The 23,785-nt window shown below is 42.5% G+C and overlaps 1 protein-coding gene across 6 annotated transcripts in view; it reads right to left on the bottom strand.

The window, feature by feature from the left end:
- Positions 1–23,785, bottom strand: part of KCNT2 (potassium sodium-activated channel subfamily T member 2) — a 321,535-nt gene that overhangs the window by 207,200 nt on the left and 90,550 nt on the right. For all 6 annotated transcript variants that reach the window (XM_075936723.1, XM_075936724.1, XM_075936727.1 and 3 more), the window contains exons 3-5: positions 11,344–11,443; positions 2,860–2,916; positions 1,422–1,470 (exon numbers count right to left, since the gene is read on the bottom strand). In XM_075936723.1, the coding sequence (XP_075792838.1) occupies positions 1,422–1,470; positions 2,860–2,916; positions 11,344–11,443 (206 nt within the window). The remainder of the gene's footprint in view (positions 1–1,421; positions 1,471–2,859; positions 2,917–11,343; positions 11,444–23,785) is intronic.

Below are 23,785 nucleotides of genomic sequence, written 5' to 3'. Positions count from 1 at the left end.
GATAGGCAGATTCCATCCCACTTAGGGCCTTTGTGCATGACAACAACTTAAACTACATTTGGAAACACACAGGCAGCTAGTGCAACTCACAAAACACTCGTGTAACATACTTGTAGCCAGATTCTCCACTTTGGGCTCATCTAGACTACAGGGAAGATTTGAAAGAGGAATTTGCATATCTTCTTTCGATCTCACTTTTGAAAGTGGAGCTTTCAAAAGTGAAAGTAATCGAGACGCGTTTTTTTCAGCAACCCCCCCTTTTTTGAAAAGTCGCTTTTCCTCCAAAAATGAGCTTTATGCGGCTTTTTGAAAAAAGGGGGGGGCGATTGCAGAAAAAAATGCGTCTCGATTACTTTCACTTTCGAAGGCTCTGCTTTCAAAAGTGAGATCGGAAGAAGATATGCAAATTCCAGCAAAATTTGCATATCCTCTTTTGGATCTTTCCCATAGTCTACACATAGCCAGTCTCTGTACAGACTGCTCTATTTTGTATTAGTTCTAGCTTACTTGTGATTTAAGATATAGTCCAAAATAGAATGCATCACAATAGCTTAGTCTTCCAGGAACAAAGCTCAGACTCAGGCTCTGTTTGCAGTTGAGAGTTTACAGTGGCACAGATGTACTGATGCAGCCACACCACTGTGAGATCTCTCATACAGCTGCTCTGTGCCATCAGCTCTTTTGTCAGCATAGTTATACTATCCCCAGTGATTGGTGGTAGCTACGTCATCAGGCACACGGCACTCTGCAAACTACCACTTATGCTGACATGATTTCTGTTCCTTGAAGCTCAAATATTCACATTCCCAAAGAACCATAAGTTTTACCAATATAAGTGATAGAACAGACATGGCTTTCTAATTGCAACTCTGGTCTACAGTAGAAACTTATGTCAGTATAACTATGTTGCTCGGGTGTGGAAAACTCACGCTCCTAAGCAAAGCAGTTACAACCACCTAATTCCTGGTGTAGATGAGAGGACTCAGAAAGTTCTCAGTAAAGTTTCTGCAAGAGTGGGTCCAATAGACTGTTTATTTCTAAGGAAAAATTCTTACAGAATGTTAAAACTTTTTATTCTCTCCTGATCTATAATGCTTTACTATAAATGCACATATTCCAGTGTCTTGTGACATTCAATATCATATAGATTGAAATTGCATTTGCTTTCTTAATTAACTTTTATGAGTTTATGTTTATCACGATATTGGGCTGCCAAGGAAGCAGAATTTTGTTTGCTACCCCATATGTGTGTATATTATATATATACTCATATGTGTGTATAATATATATATATATATATATATATATATATATATATATATATATATATATATATATATTAGATTCTCTGAATTGTTAAAAATCAAAGAGCATTAAGGTTATAAAATGTAATTGCTAAAAATGTCCTAATTATACATTACCTGTAATCCCCATAAAGGCAAGCTTCGGTTCACCCAAATGATAGGAGACCTGTTGAATCACAATGACACAATGAATGTAACACTCAAATGGTGCTTGCTTATGTGCCTGATCCAAATCCCAACAATGTCAAAGGATCGACTATGCAGTGATCAAGTGTGGAGGGGGCTATGGATTGAGACTGCTGGATGGGTGCAGGAGGGGGGAAAGGCTCCGACTAGGGGTACAAACTCTGAGGTGGTGTTGAGGATGAGGTGTTTGAGGTCAAGGAGGGTCTCCAGGCTGGAGACAAATTTAGCATGCAGGAGGGGTTCAGAGCAGGAGAGAGTGTGGGCACGGGGTCTGGGAGAGAGCTGGAGAGGGTTTAGGACAGAAGATAAGGGTGCAGAGTCTGGGAGACAGGACACAGGAGAGGGATCAGGGCTGAAGCAGGGGTTTGGAGTCAGGGTCTGGGTGAAGGAGTTGGTGTGCTGGCTCTTATCTGGGGCAGCTCCTCTTCCATGGTGCAGGCTCTGAGCAGGTGAGGCATCCCTGTGCCTGCTTGCAGCCACTGCCTCCCCACAGCTCCCATTGACCACAATCCCCAGCCAATGGGATCTGTGGGGTCAGAATCTGCAGGCAAGGGAAGCGCATGGAGGGAAATTCCCGGCCCTTGCAGTTCCAGTAAAACTTGGGTAGGGGTCAGAAGGGCACAGAGCCACATTCGCTCCCCATACACACACCGGGCAGGGCCAGAACACTGGGGCTCAGTGGCTGTTGCCCAAGGCCCCAGGCTAATTGAGATCTCGGAGCTGCCAAAAGTGCAGATCTTTTTGCAGGACCCCATTAGCCCTGGGCTCAGGGTAGCAGTCCCTAAAGCCCCTGTCTTAATCCAGCCCTGTTCTTGATACAATACCAGTGAAACTAGGCACACAGTACTATTGGCCACTGTACTACCCTAGTCTATATAATTATCGTGTGTTTTCTTTCTCAGTAAGAAAATACATTTCTAGAATCTATGTAGTTCTGATCATCTGGAAGTCATGATTCCTACCTCTAACATTGTGGTATTCACTTGTCCAGATGTACACAATTAATCTCTATGCTGAACCCATCTTTTGGTCTCAAAAGACTTGGTATTTTAGATTACTTGCTCCACAGTTCTGGAGCCTTAAAATCTCACCAATACTACATGAAGGTTGTTTTTCTTTGCCAGGCACGCAGAGTTCCTATGTGGAATTAATTCTGTACGGCAAGAAATTCTTGAAAGGAATTTTATGACTCCATCAACTTAGTTTAAATGTTTCTAGAAAGGCTGTAGGATTCAGAAGCTTAGATGCTATGACTATTTTCCCCTCATTGATACACATAACTTTCACTTTCTGCATATGCATTAAAGAAATATATGGGTATTGGAACTCAAAACAGATTACTATTATGTTTAAAAAATGTGAAACTCACCAATCAATCTTTGCAGGTGTGTGATTTTGACTGGAACAGCCCTTGCTTAATTCCTTGCTGCCGGAAGTGAACATATCCACATATAAATCCCACATCCAGATGTACATAGAAACAGCATTATAAAAAGATTTTTTGGGGGGGAAGGATGGGATTTTATTTGTTAGGTACCATTGTTCTATAAATGTACACAGTGTACACTAATTCAGTTGTGATAGGGGCTAAACTGCCATAACTAAAAGGCAGATACATTTTTGTTATTGTTTGTAAAAGATCAATTTTCAAATATAATCTATAAAAATCAAGAGATGGAAAAAATGGAGTATTTTCATAGACCAAAGCAGGAAGAAAGCGCTAAAAATACCAGGAATTATTTCAAAGAGGCCTTAAAAGGATGATTGTGGAGAGAGCATTGGAAGATAGAGTTTCCATAATCGCAAATGCAAAGATTGCACCAAACTACAGATCCCATCCTCTAGTAGGAATAGCATTCATTTCTGAGAGAGACTAGTAGCATTTGTGTAGGGGAAAAAAATTACATGCATGGGGTAGCCATGGAAAATAGCCCTCCTTGCTCACTTCATGCTCACTTCATGCAGGTTCATAGAATAATAGAACCAAAGAACTGGAAGAGACCTCAGAAGGTCCAGCCCCCTGCTCTAGGCAGGACCAATCCTAACTAAATCAACTCAGCCAGAGCTTTGTCAAGCCGAAACTTAAACACCTCTAGGGATGGAGACTCCACTAATTCCCTAGATAACCCATTCCAGTGCTTCACCACTCTCCTAGTGAAATAGTTTTTCCTAATATCCAACCTGGACCTCTCCCACCACAACTTGAGACCAATGCTCCTTGTTCTGCCATCCGTCACTACTAAGAACCGTCTCTCTCCATCCTCTTTAGAACCTCCTTTCAGGAAGTTAAAGGCTGCTATCAAATCCCCCCTCACTCTTTGCTTCTGAAGATGAAACTCCCTCAGCCTCTCTTCATAGGTCATATGCTCCAGCCCCCTAATCATTTTGGTTGCCCTCCGCTGGACCCTTTCCAATGCGACCACATCCGTTTTGTAGTTGGGGCCCAGAACTGGACACAATACTGAAGATGTGGCCTCACCAGAGCCTAATAAAGGGGAATAATGACATCTCTGGATATGCTGGCAATGCTCCTTTTAATGCAACCTAATATGCCATTAGCCTTCTTGGCTACAAGGGCACACTGTTGACTCATATCCAGATTCTCATCCACTGTAACCCCCAGTTCCTTTTCTGCAGAACTACTACTTAGCTGGTTGGTCCCCAGCCTGTAACAATGCTTGGGATTCTTCCATCCCAAGTGCAGAACTAGTTGTACTAGTTGAACCTCATCAGATTTCTTGTGGCCCAATCCTGCAATTTGTCTGAGTCACTGTGGACCCTATCTCTGCCCTCAAGCTTATCTACCTCTCCTCCTAGCTTAGTGACATCTACAAACTTGCTGAGGGTGCAATCCATCCCCTCATCCAGGTCATTAATAAAGATATTGAACAAAACTGGTCCTAGAACTGAACCTTGAGGCACTCCGCTAGAAACCGACCGCCATCCTGACATCGAGCTGTTGATCACTACCCGCTGGGCCCAGCCTTCTAGCCAGCTTTCTATCCATCTTACCATCCATTTACCCAATCCACATTCCCTTAACTTACTGGCAAGAATATTGTGGGAGACCGTATCAAAAGCCTTGCTAAAGTCAAGGTATATCACATCCACTTACTTTCCCATGTCCACAGAGCCAGTTATCTCATCATAGAAGTTAATTAGATTGGTCAGGCACGACTTGTCCTTTGTGAATCCATGCTGACTATTCCTGATCAGTTTCCTCTCTTCCAAGTGCCTCAAAATGGATTCCTTAAGGATCCCTTCCATGGTTTTTCTAGGAACCGAGGTAAGACCTATAGTTCACCTATAATTCCCTGGATCATCCTTCTTCCCTTTTTTGAAGATGGGCACTACATTTGCTTTTTTCCAATCATCCGGGATCTCTCCCGATCTTCACGACTTTTCAAAGATAATGGCCAAAGGCTCATCAATGACATTTGCCAACTCCCTCAGTACCCTTGGATGCATTAAGTCTGGACCCATGGATTTGTGTACGTTTAGTTTTTCTAAGTAGTTCCTAACCTGTTCAAAAGGGGGCGGAGAAATTTTCTGGACCAGACATAAGTAGTGGGCATGTTTCTGTGAGGGTGAGAAAAATCCTTAGATAACGCTATGTCTCTTGTGGCATGCAGAAGGAAAGCCTTTCCACCTATGTTGCCATTGATTGTCTGCTAATGTCTTTGCACTCTCACTCCTGCTTGATAGGGGTGGAAACTACTGATCAAAACCACATACAGAAATAAAAAATGGTTACCTACCATCTCCTATCTGTTGTTCTTCAAGATGCATTGTTCATATGTATTCCAGTTAGGAATGTAAACATGGATGGTGGCCAGTAGATTTTCCCATAGCAGCACCCATAGTTGCACCTCCATGACACTCAATATAGTACCCTGCCAACCCACCCCCTCTTCAGTTCCTTCTTGCAGGCTGCTCTGACAGAGGGGAAGGAGGGTGGATATTGAATTAGACACGAATCACACATCTTGAAGAACAAGTTATGAGAAGGTACATAACATTTTTTTCTTAGAGTGCTTGTTCATGTGTGTTCCAGTTAGGTGATTCACAAGCAGAAGGTTAGTAGGTGAGGTCAGAGCCGACCACTCATCACTCATCCTAATGAGACTTGTTGAGTAATTGCATAATGCGAGATAAATGTATGTCTGGAGGACCATGTAGCTGCCTTACAGATTTCATGAGTGGGAACATGGGCCAGAAAGGCCGTGGAAGAAGCCTGTGCCCTAATAAAATGTTCTGTGTTTGGAACTGTAGGAAGACTTGCTAATCTGTAGCACTCTTGGATACAGGACGTAGTCCATGAAGATATATGTTGAGCAGACACCAGCTGTCCTTTCATCTTAGCTGCAATTGCCACGAAAAGCTGGACCGATTTACAAAATGGTTTTGTTCTCTCAATATAAAAAGCCAGGGCTCTAAATCTTCTTTTTCCTGGGAGTAGAATGCGGTTTGGGATAGAACATGGACAGGATAATGACCTAGTTCAAGTGAAATTGGAATACCATCTTCAGGAGAAAAGCTGGGTGAGACCTAAGTTGTACTTTGTCCTTATAGAACACAGTATAGCATGGTTCCAATCTTAAGAGTCCTGAGTCTGGATACTGCCCTGGCTACAGTTATGCCCACCAAAAAGGCTACCTTATAGGAGAGATATAACAGTGAACAATTTGTTTAGGGTTCAAAGGGTGGCCCCATAAGCCTACAAAGGACTGAATTAAGGTTCCATGGTAAGTGGATAAAGCTTGTCCAGACATTTCAGAAAGCATGTCACCAGGGGATCTGTAAACACCAAATGGCTATGTAAGCCTTGCTGGAATGCTGAGATAGCAGCCAAGTGCACTCTTATTGAAGGAAGAGAGAGGCGTTCCTGCTTCAGGTGGAAAAGATAGTCTAAAATGAGTGGTGTTGGGCCAGCAGAGGAGGGGAGTGATGCCAAGCAGCCCAGATTGAAAAACGTCTGCCATTTAGCTAGATATGTGGTAGATGGTTTCTGCTACCAAGCAAAATATGGTCTGACTTGAGTTCTACAAGTTCTACGGGGTTCAGCCACAGAGCTTCTATGCCATATAATGCAGGGACTTGAGGTTTAGGTCCTGGAGGAGATTGTGGTCTTGTGTCAATAGCTCCAGAAAGAGTGGAAGCATAACTGGTGTCTCCATTGAGGTTTCCAGGAGCAAAGTGTACCACAGCTGTTGAGGCCATGCTAGGGCTATTAGTATAAACCTTTGTGCATTCCCTCCTGATCTTAAGGATCACCTTTTGGAGGACTGGAATGGGTGGGAATGCCTAGAGAAGGGGACCTTGCCAATAAAGAAGGATAGCATTTGCAGTGGAGCCCCAGCTGTGATTCTGGAAGGAGCAGAACTCTTGATGCTTCCTGTTGAGATGTGTGGCAAACAGGTCAATAAGGGGAAAGCCCCACTTTTGGAAAACTGAGACCACTACATCTGGGTGAAGTGACTACCCATGACCACATCCTTTTTGTAGTTGGGGGCCCTGAATTGGACACCATACTGCAGATGTGGCCTCACCAGAGGCAAATAAAGGGGAATAATCACTTCTCTGGATCTGCTGGCAATGCTCCTTTTAATGCAACCTAATATGCCATTAGCCTTCTTGGCTACAAGGGCACATTGTCGACTTATGTCCAGCTTCTCATCCACTGTAATCCCTAGGTCCTTTTCTGTGGAACTGCTACTTAGGCATTCGGTCTCCAGCCTTTAAAAACCCTTGGAATTCTTCCATCCCAAGTGCAGGACTATACACTTGTCCTAGTTGAACTTCATCAGATTTCTTTTGAACCAATCCTGCAATTTGTCTAGGTCACTGTGGACCCTATTCCCGCCCTCCAATGTATTTACCTCTCCCCCTAGCTTAGTGTCATCTGCAAACTTGCTGAGGGTGCAATCCATCCCCTCATCCAGGTCATTAATAAAGATATTGAACAAAACCGGTCCTGGAACCGAACCTTGGGGCACTCCGCTAGAAACCAACCGCCAACCTGACATCAAGTAGTTGATCATTACCCACTGGGTCCAACCTTCTAGCCAGCTTTCTATTCATCTTACAGTCCATTTATCCAATCCATACTCCCTTTACTTGCTGACAAGAATATTGTGGGAGACCGTATCAAAAGCTTTGCTAAAGTCAAGGTACAGCAGACTTCTGATAATCCAGCACCCTTGGGACATAGGTGGTGCCGGATTATTGGATATGTACCAGGAGGTACAATAAGGGGGCATACTCCCAACCCAATCCTCCTCCCCTCCCCGACCTTATGCTCGGGTCCTGGAGCTGCCGGTACAGTCACGCGTCTCCTTCCAGGCACTGGGGCATGTGCGCTGAGCAGCAAGCTTTTCAATGAGCTGGCTGGGATGCATTGTGCAACCCAATCCCCCTCCCCTCGCCTTCCCTTCCCCAGAGCCAAACACCTCCCCCTCTGCTGTCACGCAATCCCCCGTCCCCCGCAACCTCATGTCTGGGTCCTGAAGCAGCTGCCTCTGCTCAGCGGCCAGCTGCCAGCATGTGCAGGCTGGATGCTCTGTGTGCTGGGGACCATGAGCAGAACAGCGCAAGCCATGAGTGTGCATGCGGCTCACAGCGGTCCGACCATGACAGTGGCTGACCCGAGAAGTTCCGGGTTCCAGTTGATGCCGGACTATCAGGAGTGCCGGACAACTGGATGTCAGACTATTGGAGTTTTACTGTATATCAGATCTACTGACTTTCCCATATTCATAGAGCCAGTTACCTCATCATAAATGCTGTTAAGATTGGTCAGGCACGACTTGCCCTTTGTGAATCCATGCTGACTATTCCTGATCACTTTCCCCTCTTCCAAGTGCCTCAAAATGGATTCCTTGAGGATCCCCTTCATGATTTTTCTGAGGACTGAGGTAAGGCTAACTGGTCTATAATTCCCTGGATTGTTCTTCTTCCCTTTTTTAAAGACGAGCACTACATTTGCCTTTTTCCAATCATCCAGGATCTCTCCCGATTTCCATGACTTTTCAAAAATAATGGCCAAAGGCTCCTCAATTACATTTGCCAACTCCCTCAGTACCCGCAGATGCATTAAATCCAGACCCATAGATTTGTGTATGTTTAGCTTTTCTAAATAGTTCCTAACCTGTTCTTTCCCCACCAAGGGCTGTCCACCTTCTTCTTATATTGCATCATCTAGTGCATTTGTCTGGGAGCTGACCTTGTCTGTGAAGACAAAGGCAAAGAAAGCATTGAGTACTTCAGCTTTCCCCACATCATCTGTCACTCGGTTACCTCCCTCATCCACTAAGGGCCCTCTCTGATCACCCTCTTCTTGCTAACATGCTTGTAGAAACCTTTCTTGTTACCCTTCACATCCCTTTCTAGTTGCAATTCTGATTGCACTTTCGCCTTCCTGATATTTCTGGCTTCTCAAGCTATACATTTACAGCTCCACTGAATTCTTGAGATATACATTTATACCCTTCTCTAGTTATCTGCCCAAGTTTCCACTTCTTGTAAGCTTCCTTTTTGTGCTTAAATTCACCAAGGATTTCCCTGGTAAACTAATCTGGTCTCCTACCATATTTGCTTCTCTTGCTGTGCATCGGGGGTTTCTATCTGTGCCTTCAATAAATTCTTTAAAATACTGCTCTTCTGCACTCCTTTCCCCTTCATGTTCGCATCCTTCATGTTAGCATCCCAGGAGATTCTGTCCATCAGGTCTCTGAGGGAGTCAAAGTCTGCTTTTCTGAAGTCCAGGGCGTATATTTTACTACTCTCTTTTCTTCCTTTGGTTAGGATCCTGAAATCTCGTGATCACTTCTTCCCAGATTGTCATCCACCTCTACTTCCCCTATTAGTTCCTCCCTGTTCGTGAGCAACAGGTCAAGATACGCATGACTCCTGGTCAGATCCTACAGCACTTGTACCAAGAAGTTATCCTAAATATTCTCCAAAAACTGCCTGGGTTGTCTGTATACTGCTGTATTGGTCTCCCAACAGATGTCAGGGTGATTAAAGTCCTCCATGAGAACCAAGGCCTGTGATTTAGAAGCTTCTCTCAGTTGTCTGAAGAAAGCCTCTTCTACCTCATCTACCTGATCTGGCGGCCTGGCAACACCAACCACAACATCACTGCTGCTGTTTGCACCTCTAAACTTAACCCATAGACTCTCAACAGGATTTTCTCCCTCTATATACTTGATTTCTGAACAGTCATAGTGCTCTTTTACATACAGAGCAAGTCCTCCACCTTTTCTCCTCACCTATTCCTCCTGAACAGTTTATACCCTTCCATGACAGCGCTCCAGTCATGGGAGTCATTCCACCAAGTCTCTGTTATCCCAATCAAATCATAATTCTTGGACTGGGCCAGGGACTCTAATTCTTCCTGTTTGTTACTCAGGCTTCTCGCATTCATATACAAACACCTTAGATGACCAGTTGTTCACCCTACCTTCTCCATTCAAATCAGGGGTCCTCCTTAGTTGCTCGTTCTTCTTTGCATTTTTTCCTGGTATCTGACTTTCCCACTCACCTCAGGGCTTTGGTCACTGCCCCCCAATGAACCTAGTTTAAAGCCCTCTTCATTAGATTTGCAAGCCTGCTCACGAAGATGCTCCCTCCTCTCTTGGTTAGGTGGATCCCATCTCTTCCTAACAATCCTTGTGCCCGGAACAGAGTCCCGTGGTCAAAGAAACCAAAGCCCTCTCTCCAACACCACCTGTGCAACCACACATTTACTTCCTCATTTCGATGATCCCTACCCAGATCTTTCCCTTCCACCGGGAGGATGGACAAGAACGGCACCTGCACTTCGAATTCCTTGATCCTTCTTCCCAGCACTACATAATCCTCAGTAACCTGCTCAAGGTCATTGTTGGCTGTATTGTTAGTTCCCACATGGAGAAGCAGGAAGGGGTAGCTATCTGAAGTTTTGATCAATTTTGTAAGACTCTCAGTCACATCCTGAATTCGAGCTCCCAGTGAGCAGCACACCCCTCGAGATTGCAGGTCCAGACTGCAAATGGATGACTCAGTGCCTCTTAGGAAGGAATCCCTGACCACCACCACCCGTCTTTTTCTTTTGGGGCTGGTGGTCATGGAATCCCTATACCTAGGACTACTCATCCCATGCCATCCAGTAAATGCTGTTCCCTACCGATTTCTTCCTTGGGAAGTCCCTTCTAAAGCATTCACCACCACAGTGCCTGTAGAAAGAGCCTGAAACCTGTCTTGAGGAAGTGACTTTCATCGGTTAATCATCTGTTACATGAGGACAAGACCAAATTGCATAAAAGTGACTTCTAGATTTGCAGTGTGGCTTGTCCTGAGCCAAGGCCACTATGAACTTGTAATCACAGGAAAAAAACCCGTGTATAGTTTGAAGGCCTGCTACAACTCTTGCTAGAATGGGGGTGATCTCTATTTAGCTTATTAGCATGGGTAGGTTCTCTTACTGTTTTAGTGTTTTCTCTGCTATGCTTTCTTAATAAAAATAAACAGAAGTTTAGGAAAAACGGTTGTTTAAAGACTTTGAAGAGAAAGCAACGCAGATCTACTTACATGATCTGACTTGCTAGGGAAATCACAGTGTAGACTGTAACACAATATGAGCAAATATACAATAAGCACTTTGAGTAATAAGGAGCAAAATAGTTTTGATTTAAGGAAAATCATGTTACATTTTCATTGGCTACTTTATCATAGTCAGAGTGGATTAGTTTTGCAATCATGCTGCACCACAACCATCTATAAACTCTAAAACTAAATCTCTGTTGGCAGAACATCACATCTTTATAAGCATCAGGTATGACTGATTTGTCTGAGAGGGCAAATAAAATTTTACCATCCATGTCCTTGTGTAGGATCATCAAGGAGTACTCGAATTATATATAAGAAGCAGCTCAATAACTTGAGAGAAAAATTGAACAATCGTATTCTGAGACCTGTTAGATAAAAGGAAAGAAAATACAAATTCAGTTTCTTTAGCTATTAATTCATGTTTAATGTAAAACTACTTAAAAGAAACAAGATATGCCTTCAAGTCAAGTTAGAGAATCTGTGATAAGTATTCAAATATTAATATTTAGATGTTTTTATGGAATAGCTTTGTATAGGGAATAGATTATTGTTGCCCAAATGTACACAATATTATACAATATTAAAGTATAGAGAAAGTGGCACAAGTAAGCATCTGAAAGTCAGAAAATATAAAAATTAAAACTTGGCAAACTTTAACTCTACTCCGTTGTGTGCATACACAACTGCACTGCACACAAGTGCTAAAATATGGCAACCTAATATGCCATGTCTTCTAGAAACTCAAGCCCCAGTTAGGAAATGAGTTCCATGTGGGCAGATCCTCACAACTGAGCAAAGCCTCATTGAACTCAAAGGGGCTCCACATAAGCACAGCATTTGCTATTCCAAAGATCCAATTGAAGCAAATAAAACCATTGACTTAATGGTCATTGAATCAGTCTGAGCACATTGCAGCATCAGGACCAAAGATACACATGTGACTTTGTAATTAAAGACAGCAAAGTCTTAACTGCACAAATTTAATTTTTTTGCATTTAATTCTTACATTTAAAAAGTCTTCATTAATTATATTAATAGTTGCTATTGGCCAAGACTAAGGAGTGTAGAGAAACATTATTAGCAACCATTAGTAAATGATACATTTCTAGACAGAGGATCCAGTCCTCAATTAGGATTCCCACAGTTGGGCACCTGTGGCCATGCAGAGTTCTATTGACTGATGTGAGCTTGCACCAATCTGGTTGCAGGATAATACTAAGCACCAGTCAGACATAGGATAACTGGTGTCTGTTGTTGTAAGCGAAGACCCCAGTTCTTCTAGCACTTATGCGTGTGAATAAGCCAATTGTTCTGAATAGAACCATTTGTATGTTGCCATGTATGTAGGGCCCAATTATGCTTTCCAAAACCATATGTGTGTGTTTGTGTGTATACATGCTTCTAAGAGGAGAGTATAAAATCCATTTATTGAGCATAACTCCCTCTTTCCCCTACCCAATGCTGGAATCTCCCTGGGTACTTTGGGGGAATTGCATTCAAACTGAATATAGTTAATATTTCTAAACATTATTCCTCTCTTCCCTCCTCCAAACAGTGCTATACTTAATTACAGAAATTCAGAACAGTATCTACTTTAACAACATAGAATCTGTGTATGAGAGAGACAAAGAAATTAAGAAATTATTATGGAGTATTGTTTGCTAATTAACTAGGGAGATACATACATATCATGAAGGTTAGATTAACCCATATTGATGCCTGGTATTGGTAAACTGGGAGTTAAAATCCCATCCTAAATTGCCAAGCAATCAGAAGGCCTACAGCTGTGACCAACAATTAGATGTGTCAACATTCATCTAGAGACTCCTGCTGTCTTATCAAAGTTAATTAATATCAGATGCTTGATTTCCCCAGAGTAGGGAGAAGAGATATAGCCCAAGGCTGAGGCATGTGAGTATTCACTGATGTGTTGTAACCTTTAACTTCTTCCTTTTTGAACTGTTTCTGAAGGAAAAAAATCTTATCTGAACTAACCCTTTGGGGAAAATCTGCATAAGTAGGACTAGCTTCTATGCCAGCTGGGCTCTTTTAAGTAGGCAAGCAGGTGAAGGAGACACAACCTAAATGGAGCTACTATAATTGGCTGGAAAACCATTCCTAGAGAGTAGATATCAGTGTTTCACAATCAGTCTGGAAGGGCCTGGATCAGTTTTGTGTCAGTTTCTGTTCAATATTTTCACGAATGATTTCATGAGTGTACTTTCTGTGCCATTAGATGAGTTTGTAGATGATACCACACAGGAAGGAGTTGCAAGTGGCTAGGAGGATAAGATTAAAATTCAAAATGATCTGACCAAACTGGAAAAACGGCCTGAAGAAAACAGCATGAAATTCAATAAGGACAAATGCAGAAGTACTCCACTGAGGAATCAGTTAAGCACACACAAAATGGGAAATAACGGTCTCAGACGGGGGTGGGCAATAAAAAGGTGGTGGTTCTCCAGGGTGAGCTCACTGAAGGCCACCGCCACTATATTTACCTGTGCCTCCACAGGTACTGGCAATTGTTGCTCCCCTTGGCTACGGATCACCATTCCTAGCCAACAGGAGCTGCAGGAAGGGGCATGGACCAGAACAGTGCTTCTCCCAACTCCCACTAGCGGCTGGGAATAACAATCTGTGGCTAACAGGATTTATAGTTATGTATACCTGTAAATGTATTGGAGATCGCTGGCAAGGGGTTAATGCAGATGGACTGGATCTGGCCCGCAGCCTGGTATTTGCCCACCTCTGCCCTAGGAAGCAATAGTGTAGGAAAGTATCTGGGGGGGAGGGGGTCTTTGTGGGTCATAAACTAAATATGAGTGAAGAGTGTAACACTGCTGCAAAATAGGTAGATATAATTCTGGGCTGTATTAGCAGGTCTGTTGTAAGCAAGACACGAGAATCCTGAAGATACTGAATGTGACTAGTAATGCTGCTATATTCTTCCTCTAAATGTAGTTCATTACAAAACTAATCTATGCCTGGATTTTTAAAATAAAACATTACACACTGGCACATGTCATGAGGAGCCGCTCTCCCTTGATGTGTTGGATTTATTTGTAACAAACAAGGATTTTAAAAAGTAGTCTTGTTACACAAATCATTGGGTTGCTGAGCACATTCCCATTGCTTCTTGATTTTTATCAGAGGCATCTTTCTATTCTGCCTACACATACAGCTGGCTCTGTTTAAATTCTATATTTCTAGGTAATTTCATTTGATCAGAACTGAGACTCTCTGGAGGATTCTATTAAGGAAGGAATCAGGGTGTAAAAATTAAGAAGCTTCATTGGGATGAGCTCTGTTCTTGGTAGAAAACACCAAGGCTGTGTCTACACTGCACCCCTTTTCCAGAAAAGGGATGCAGATTAGACAAATCGGAATAGCAAAATCCGCAGGGGATTTAAATATCCCCCGCGGCATTTGCATTTACATGGCTGCCGCTTTTTTCCAGCTTGGGGATAAGCCGGAGAAAAGTGCCAGTCTAGACGTGATTCTCCGGAAAATAAGCCCTTTTCCGGAGGATCTCTTATTCCTACTTTTGCTATTCTGATGTGTCTAATCTGCATCCCTTTTCTGGAAAAGGGGTGCAGTGTAGACACAGCCCAATATTTTGTACTGGTGAAATGTAGGATTTTACATGGACTTGTTTGTATGCAGCATTCAAATTCTGGCATGGGCAGAGTGAAAATGCATCAGTGGAAAGACCCAAAATCACTACACAGACCTGTCAGCTCCACTGTCTCTGGAACAAGACAGGCTGCTTTGCAAATGGAGGCAGCACACAAAGGCACAAGCCCTTTGCCATCCCCTACCTCACTGATGAGCCTGGAATTGGCTATTGTAGCCACAGATAGAGGCCAGCTAATGCTTTCAGAAATAAGAGAAGAACACAGAAAAATCAGTGGTTCTTCTTTGTTGGCAACCACTAGTATCCAAAAATGCTACAGAAATCAATGAAATATTAAGAACAAATTAACCACAGAGTGGCATCATGGCTCAGAACTGCCAGCGGAGTGAGCTGCTGGTTTTTACTCCTGAGACTCCTCTCCTTATTCTAGCAATCATTAACAATCATTTAGTCTAACCATTTTCTTGTGTATTCAGGATGACCATGTTTGAATACCATTCTAAAACTACTGTTTGGAGTTCTTCATATATAAATTAAACTGGTTGCTTGTTTGACTTTCTCTTTCAGTTAATCGGGTTTTGTGGGAGATTATAGTATATGTGATTAGTAAGTATTTCTTCCAGTTCTTGGAACTTGGAATTTTAGCTATTTCAAGATGCTTGAGTCTATTGTTTGGTAAATATTCCCTAAATAAGCCTATCCCAGAGTCCACTTGGTATAGTTAGGCATTTGAGTCCCCCTCTTGTTTATTACTATGGACTTCTGTTAGGGTATGTCTACACTAGCCCCCTAGTTCGAACTAGGGAGGCTAATGTAGGCATTCGAAGTTGCAAATGAAGCCCAGGATTTATATATCCTGGGCTTCATTTGCATCTTCCCATTTTTAAACGTCCCTTAGTCCGAACTCCGTACTCGCGGCTACACGCGGCACGGAGTAGGTAGTTTGAATTAGGATCTCTAATTTGAACTACCGGTACTCCTCGTGGAATTAGGATCTCTAATTCGAACTACCTACTCCGTGCTGCATGTAGCCGTGGGCACGGAGTTCGGACTAAGGGACATTTAAAAATGGCGGCGCTCAGGAAGATGCAAATGAAGCCCGGGTTATTTAAATCCCGGGCTTCATTTGCAACTTCGAATGCCTACATTAGCCTCCCTAGTTTGAACTAGGGGGCTAGTGTAGACATACCCTAATAGTGAAACAGAGGGCTTAGTTCTCCAATGTCTTATATATTGAATACTCAACACATTCCATAAGAACGTAAGAACGGCCATACCAGGTCAGACAAACAGTCCATCTAAACCAGTATCCTGTCTGCTTACAGTGGCCAATACCAGATGCCCCAGAGGCAGGGAACACAACAGGTAATCCCCATGTGATTCCTCCTCTGTCACCCATTTCCAGGGAAACAGAGGCTAAGGACACCATTCCTGCCCACCCTGGCTAATAGCCATTGATGGAGCTAACGTCCATGCATCTATCTAGCTCTTTTTTAACCCTGTTAAAGACCTATCCTTCACCATATCCCCTGGCAAGCAGTTCCACAGGTTGACTGTGCGCTGAGTGAAAAAAAAACTTAATTTAAAAAAAAGACAACAAATGGTCTGGTAGCACTATACAGAATAACAAAACATGGAGATGGTATTATCAGCTTTTGTGGAAACAGCCCACTTCTTAAGTTAACTCTGGTAATCTGAAGAATTGGGCTGTGCCCACGAAACCTCATGATACTATCTACATGTTTTGTTAGTCTATAAAGTGCTACCAGACCATTTGGGGTTTTTTTCTGTGACAGACTAACTCGGCCACCCCCTGAAGCTTTATTTTTGTTTGTTTGTTTGTTTGTTTTAAACCTGCTGCCTATTAACTAGGTGACCCTGGTTCTTATATTGTGGGAATAAGTAAATAACTTTTCCTTATTCACTTTTTCCGCATTGGTCATGATTTTATAGACCTCTATTATATTCCCCCTTAATCTTCTCTTTTCTAAGATGAAAAGTCCCAGTCTTTTTAATCTCTGTTCATATAGAACCCAATCCAAAACCCTAATCATTTTTGTTGCCCTTTTCTGATTTTTTTTTTAATTTTAACACCTAGGACTACTAGTCATGAACCAGGACTTTGTGCTATAGAAACACAAAGAAAAAGGTAACCATCTGTGTAAAGTAGATATGAAACACTACTCTTCTCACTGAATACAGTTTTACATTCTTTGCACAGCACTAAATGGCAAATCACTGTTTAAAGCAGTAAAGGATCAGAGCCAGATTTATTCCAATATGTCCAGGTGCTTATAGTTAAAACACATTTTCTAGTACTAAATTCCTCTGTTAAATTATCAAACTGTTTTTTTTATTTGAAATGGGTTACTAGTTTTCATTCTTTCAGTTCCTTCAAATATTACTGTAAATCCACTATTCTTAATTTCTCTTTGAGGTTAACTTTTTAAATTTCCATTTTAAATGTTGTCAGCATCTCAGCATGGTTTGTCTGACTGGATTTCAGTTTTTTTTCTCCTATTGCTAAACAGATTGTCAAGTAACACGTTTGCATGGAATGTCTTTATATTATTTTGACACTAGTGTCTAACATTTATATTCAGCAACATCAATCATCCACTATTTTATCCAGTTATTCATTGTTTTGAGGAGATGTGATTATAATTTCATTGTCTCTGTTACCATGGTACCACTGGCTTAAAACAAACAAAACATTTGATAACTATGGTCCACAATCTGTTTATTTCATTAAGCAACATAAATGAATAAAATGTTATTGTTTTCTTAAGAAGAAGCTTATGTGTATAGAATACCAAATTGTCCTGCATTAGTATTGCTTGCGACCCAGGCTTGGAATGCTAAAGTCATAACTTGGCAGATTTTGTAATACTCCACAGACATTTTTGGAGACTGTAGGTCAGATTTTAAATGAGGTAAAATAACTTAAATGATGTTATAGCAATTTATAATATTTGAGGTTCAGGCCTTACTCTTTTAGCATTGTCTGTAAGTATTCCTTTAAATCTTTCATTTGTATCCACATCTTTCATTTTTGTAGCTTAGTTGCATGCATTGGAGCAGTGAGTTAACTCATTTGGAGTATGGCAGTTTTGTAAAAGTTTCAGATCTTATTTCAAAACGTAGCAATAATATGCTTCCTGGACATGGATATTTCATTTTTCCCACCCCCACTGAATTAAAGCTTCATCTGTTTTTCTCTCTGCGACTTGTTTTAGGGTGTAATCTTAAACTGATTCATCTTGGCAGGTACAAGCAAGTCACAGCAGCGTGTCATCACTTCCCTGTCATTATGTAGCTGGCTGACACTCTGTTCAGTATTTATTGTAAAACTTTTCTTAAGTGCTTGCATTTTCTATGTGGAAATATCGGTAACTAAATTTTAGAGCTGTGTGAAATATTATGATTTTATTTTTGTCAACTGGCAGAAATATTTGACAAATTGAAGCAGCTCTGAAATTGTTGATGCATCAATCTCTGAGTACTGTATATCATATGGTTTTGGGTAGCTAGTATTTTGTAAAAAGTTCCTACAATTTTTAGTTGTATTTTTGGTCACATAAGACACACACAATTAATCAGGGAATTGGAACTGGTAAAACCTACTCCATGAAGTCTTAAAAGTTAGTAGCTACTATTCAGAGGGATCAGATGCAATGTTCCCTGTAAACTGTGCGCTTGTCTACACTGTAACCTTCTTCCGGAAAAGCTTATGCAAAGGAAACATGGAATGGAATATCGCTGCACTTCATTTGCATAAGTAATGAGCAGCCGTTTTTGCGCAAGAGGCTTTTTCACAAAAGGGAGCTGTGTAGATGGCTCCTTTTTTCACAAAGGAGCCATCTTCCTTGCGCAAGAGCCGTTCTTCCTTATTTTTTCAGAGATTCGAATACTGCTCAGCTGATTAGCAGAGCACCTACAGCTAGGATTTTTGTTTCTACTGGTGATGCACATTTGCACATGCATCAGTACATATAAAAATGTATTCTGTACACGGATGGAAAATATTAGAAGGATGTATTTTGTGCATGCTCTCTGGGTATGTCTACACTGCAAAGTTAATTTGAAATAACCGTTTTTTCGAATTAACTTTAATAGCATCTATAAATGCAAACCGCTATTTAAAATTAATTAGAAATAGCAGAGCACTTAATTCAAATTTGGTAAACCTCATTCTACAAGAAGTAATACCAAATTCAAAATAGCTATTTCGAATTAAGTTCTGTGTAGACACTTAATTCCAAATAGGGGGCCTCCAGCCCTTCCCAGGGAACCCTGGTGGCCACTCTGGGCACAACCAGGAAAACTTACTCTCCTCTCCCCAAGTCCTGGAGCCATTAAAGGGGTAGACCCTGGCCACAGTGCCTGTGCCAGCTCCAAGCCTGCCAGCCCAGAGCCAGCAGTGGCCACTGGGGCCCCGACCCAGTGGCCCCAAAACATAAGCCAGCAAGCCACTGGCAACCAACCCTCCACCATTCCCCACGAGCAATCTGCTAGCTCCCAGGAGCCTGCCAGGCTGAAGAAGGTGGGCGCCTTCCTGGTCCAGGGTGGAGATCATGGACCTTATTCAGGTTTGGGGGGGATGCACCCAACGTCCATGATCTCTGCACTAGATGGAGGAATGAGGCCGTCTATGGCAGGATAGCTGCCAGCCTGGCCACCAAAGGCCAAATGCGAACCCAGGAGCAGGTCTGCATGAAAATCAAGTTGGTCCAGCGAGACCCCCAACCCTGGCCCCTGAGCTTCCCATCCCCTTCTTCCCCTTGCTTCCCCCTTTCAGCTCTCTCCTCCCAGGTTTCCCCCTCCCCTCTCCCACTCTCTCTCTTTCTCTCTCCCACTTCCTTTTCCCAGTCTCCCCAGAGGTTCATCCCTCCCCCCAGTTTTGTTCAATAAACCCAGTTTCTATTTTTGAACATACTTGTCTTTTGTTTGACATCAGGAATGGGGGCTAGGGAGGGTTAAGTGGAAGAATGTGAGGGAGGAATGAGGCATGAGCTCCCAGTGGGGAGGACAGGGGTGGCTCTGAGGGCTCTACAGGGTAGAAGCTCTCCCTCAGGGCCTCCTGGATCCTGACAGCCCCCTGATGGACCTTCAGGATGGCAGTCTGCTGCAAGTGCAGCCGGGCTGATGGCAACAGCACCACGAGATGCACCGGCGTGCTATGGGGCAGCTCTGGCTCCATGTGGCCGAGTGCTGTGGTGTCCCGAGTATGGGCACTCAGGGCACTCCATGACAGGACTGCTTTGCTGTCCCTCATTGAGGTAGACAAGCAAGCGGGGAACCCTGAGAATTGTCTGTCCGGGATGGAAGAGATCAGGGGAGTGGGAGAGAACCAGCGGGAAGCAGGGCTGATCGTGAGGGGGTTGGGGAAAGACGGGCTGGCCAGAGGGGGCACATGGGCAAGTCTGGCTCCAGGGATTCCATCTCGCCCCGCCCCCAGCTCCATCCCCTCCCTCTACTGTGTAGTTGTGTACTGTCTGGCTGGTAGACATACTCACACAGTGTACTGATACTCGTGATAATAATAAAAACTTAATTAGAAAATACCTGACATTTATATATCCGGTATTTTCTCAATTTGTTTCCTGGACAGAAAGCTCAAAACCGGACACTTGGCAACCCTAACAATGAGTAGCAGGATACTGGTCTTTCCCACCAAAAGACATCAATACAAGCGATTGAGGTTTGCTGGGTTTATGACAGGAGGCTGTTTGGTTTGGTTTCGATAAGAACTGAGACCCTCATGGCTTGGTAAGGGAGGTTAGCTAAGCAGATTGACTTTGGTGCTTTTTATGATTTCCATATCCCTGCACTGATAATTTAATTGTGAGGAGACTTGTTTCCTGAGTGTGTTTACAGTAAACATTTAAACTGGAAATTTCATTTTTTTAAATTTAATTGTAGTGTACAGATCATGAGAACCAGTAATGCTTTGAATATGCTATAGCATCTTGAATGAGATACATAACCATTCTATCCTCACCCTCAGACTTGCTTCCCTGATTCCAACTATTTAAACTAACAACTCCAAGACCATGTGATCGTAGGTCCTTTTGTGCACATCTGGCTGCACTTCTGTGGACAGCCAGAAAAGAAGAGGAAAAGGTCCATGACTATGGAAGAAGTCCACAGCATGACTTCTACATGCTATGGTAATACTAATAAAGTGCTGCCATTCCTTCCATTTATATTCAATAGAGCAGTAGTTAGCAGAGGCGTAGCGAGGGTGTTATGTGCCCGGGGATGAAGGCAAAATTTGCGCCGCAACCCCGCCACTGCTGCCATGCGGCAGGGCCCCAAACGTGGCACACAGCTAAGCCTGACCGTAGGGGGGTGGATTTCTACCCATGTCTTACCCCAACCCCTCCAATTTGGGGCTGGGCTCTGCATGCACTAACCTTCTGGCAGAGGAAGAGGAGGGTCAGGCTGGGGGCAGAAAGGTGGGGAAGAAGTGGCTCCAGCCAGCGGCGGGCAGAGGAGGAGCAGGTGAGCAGAGGGATGACAGTAGGAGTGGAGGGGAACTAAATTGGTGCCCCACTAGCATGGCACCCAAGGCCAAACCCATCCTCCCCAGTGCTCTCCTCACTACACCACTGTAAATAATCTACCTCTTAGGATATTTATTGTTTAAAGAATTACTTATTTTACTAACTACAGACAAATATAAATTGTAGTTTTTGTGGTTTACATTCTGCTAAATATTTTTTTTCTCTTTAATTTGTTCATATCCTGTTCTCATTAGGTTCATGTCTTTTACATAAAAAATGTGAAATTTTTAAAATATGTAAGTTTTATAAAACACAACAGAAATAAATGTTATACAACCTAAATATGAATTTCATCACTATATTTCAATCAAGCTTTTAAAACCACTGTTATAGTAACTTGTTGCTTTAATGAATAAAAGGTAAAAAAGATTGTGAGCATATCAAATTTATTGTAAACAATCTGTAAATGCATCCTAACTGCCTAGTTACTTATCTAGTTAACCTATTTTTTCATACTATTGCACAGCGATAAACTACATGAGAGTATAAATGTAAGAGATTAACTTACCTGTTAAAATAACACTCAGAAAACCTTTTTAAATAAAACTAACACACCACACAAGAATCACCTTCACTTTCTTGAAGGCACTTGAAGCAATAAGTAGCCTAAGGCTGAGGTTACTGTATTTTGAAATAGTGCATCCACACTACAGGGAAGCCTCAAAATTAGGCCGAGGCAGTGTCCATTAAAGTGGACACACTATCTCGACTTAGAGCCCCAGGAAGCACTGGGGAATAATTATTTTGAATGACTCTGAGGAGCAGTTATTTTGAAATAACAGCAGCTGAGCGTCCACACTCACCCTATTTCAAAATAGCAATTTTGAAATAGGCGTCATTCTTTGTAAAATGAGGGGTTATTACTTTGAAATAATAAGCTCGTTATTTTGAAATAATTTTGAAATAACAAGTTTGCTGTTTGGACATCCACCTTATTTTGAAATAACAGGCGTTATTTCAAAATAACAGGAGTTATTTCAAAATAACTCTGTAGGGTAGACATGCACCTAGAGATTAGTTAACATAATATCAAGGGAGAATAGGAGGGTTATTTTTTAATATAGCACCTTTAAAAAAAAAGACTCTATACATGAAGCAAAGAAACCTTCTTTCTTGACCTAAGAGAGCCCACTTTCCCGGATCCCGAATTTTAGTGTAATCCAAAAAGGGCTATTATATTTCAAAATTGCAAGTTCCCATTACAACATATCTATTTTTTCATAACAAGTAAATTCACAATTTTCTGGAACCAAATGTTTAATTTAACTGGCATGTAGACTTCCAATTAGCTGCCAGAAACAGAAATCTGGTGTCAGGGCAATGCAAACTATGTCTTGATCTGTGAAATGAACTCCACAAAATCTTCATACTCAAAAGACTAGATACATATATGTTAAGGATGGAATGTCCACCAAGTATTTAGGAATGTTTCCACACCATTGCTACACAAGCAAGCTGTGTGCATTAGAACAGCTTACAATGACTTCAGTGTGTGCCAAGAAGAAAGATTTCACAGATTTGAAAGCAACACTGAAGATTGGTTGAAATAACTGCTTCAAGGCCATAGGTTCAGCATTTTTGTTATACACAAATCTCCAGTATTTTGATCACTCTGGCTGCATCTAGACTGGCATGATTTTGCAGAAATACTTTTAACGGAAAAGTTTTCCGTTAAAAGTATTTCCGCAAAAGAGTATCTAGATTGGCACAGATGCTTTTGCACAAAAAGTGCTTTTGCGCAAAAGCATCTGTGCCCAGTATAGACACGTTTTTGCGCAAGAAAGCTTCGAAGGCCATTTTAGCCATCGGGCTTTCTTGCACAAAAAATTAAGGTGTCTGTCTACACTGGCCCTCTTGAGCAAGTATTCTTGCGCAAGAGGGCTTATCCCTGAGCAGGAGTGTCAAAGTATTTGCACAAGAAGCACTGAATTCTTACATTAGAACTTCAGTGTTCTTGCCCAAATTCAAGCGGCCAATGTAGACAGCTGGCAAGTTTTTGCGCAAAAGCAATTGCTTTTGCACAAAATCTTGCCAGTCTAGACGCATCTTCTGGGTGAAAATATAGTCTTTCATATACATATACAGGTTGGACCTTCCCTCCCCGCCCTGCTGCTAGCCCTCTCCCTGCTCTCCCCCAACTAGGCTTCTTGGCTCCCCCCACAGTGCAGCTGAGAACCCCCCCCCACACACACAACGCAGTCAAGCCATGCACCCGTTCCCATTCCACACCCTGCCCCCCATGCAGCCCAGCTGAGCCGTGCTCCGACTCCTGCTCTTCCTCCAGCCCATAGCCCAGCTGAGCCTGCTCTTGCCTCTCCACTTCCTGCAGCATATTGTGACTCTCTGATCCATTGTTGGACCAGAGAGTTCCAGTTTATAGAGGTGCAACTTGTACATATATACATATATTCAATACATTTTTTTAGTCACTTACTAAAGGGCTGGGGCAGCAGTTGGAGGTGATAAATGCAGGCTATGGGAGGGAGTCTGGCTGCAAAAGAAGA

Source organism: Pelodiscus sinensis, chromosome 9 (assembly GCF_049634645.1).
Source record: "Pelodiscus sinensis isolate JC-2024 chromosome 9, ASM4963464v1, whole genome shotgun sequence".
NCBI classification, from domain to species: domain Eukaryota; kingdom Metazoa; phylum Chordata; order Testudines; family Trionychidae; genus Pelodiscus; species Pelodiscus sinensis.
This window is presented reverse-complemented; position numbering and strand designations above follow the sequence as displayed.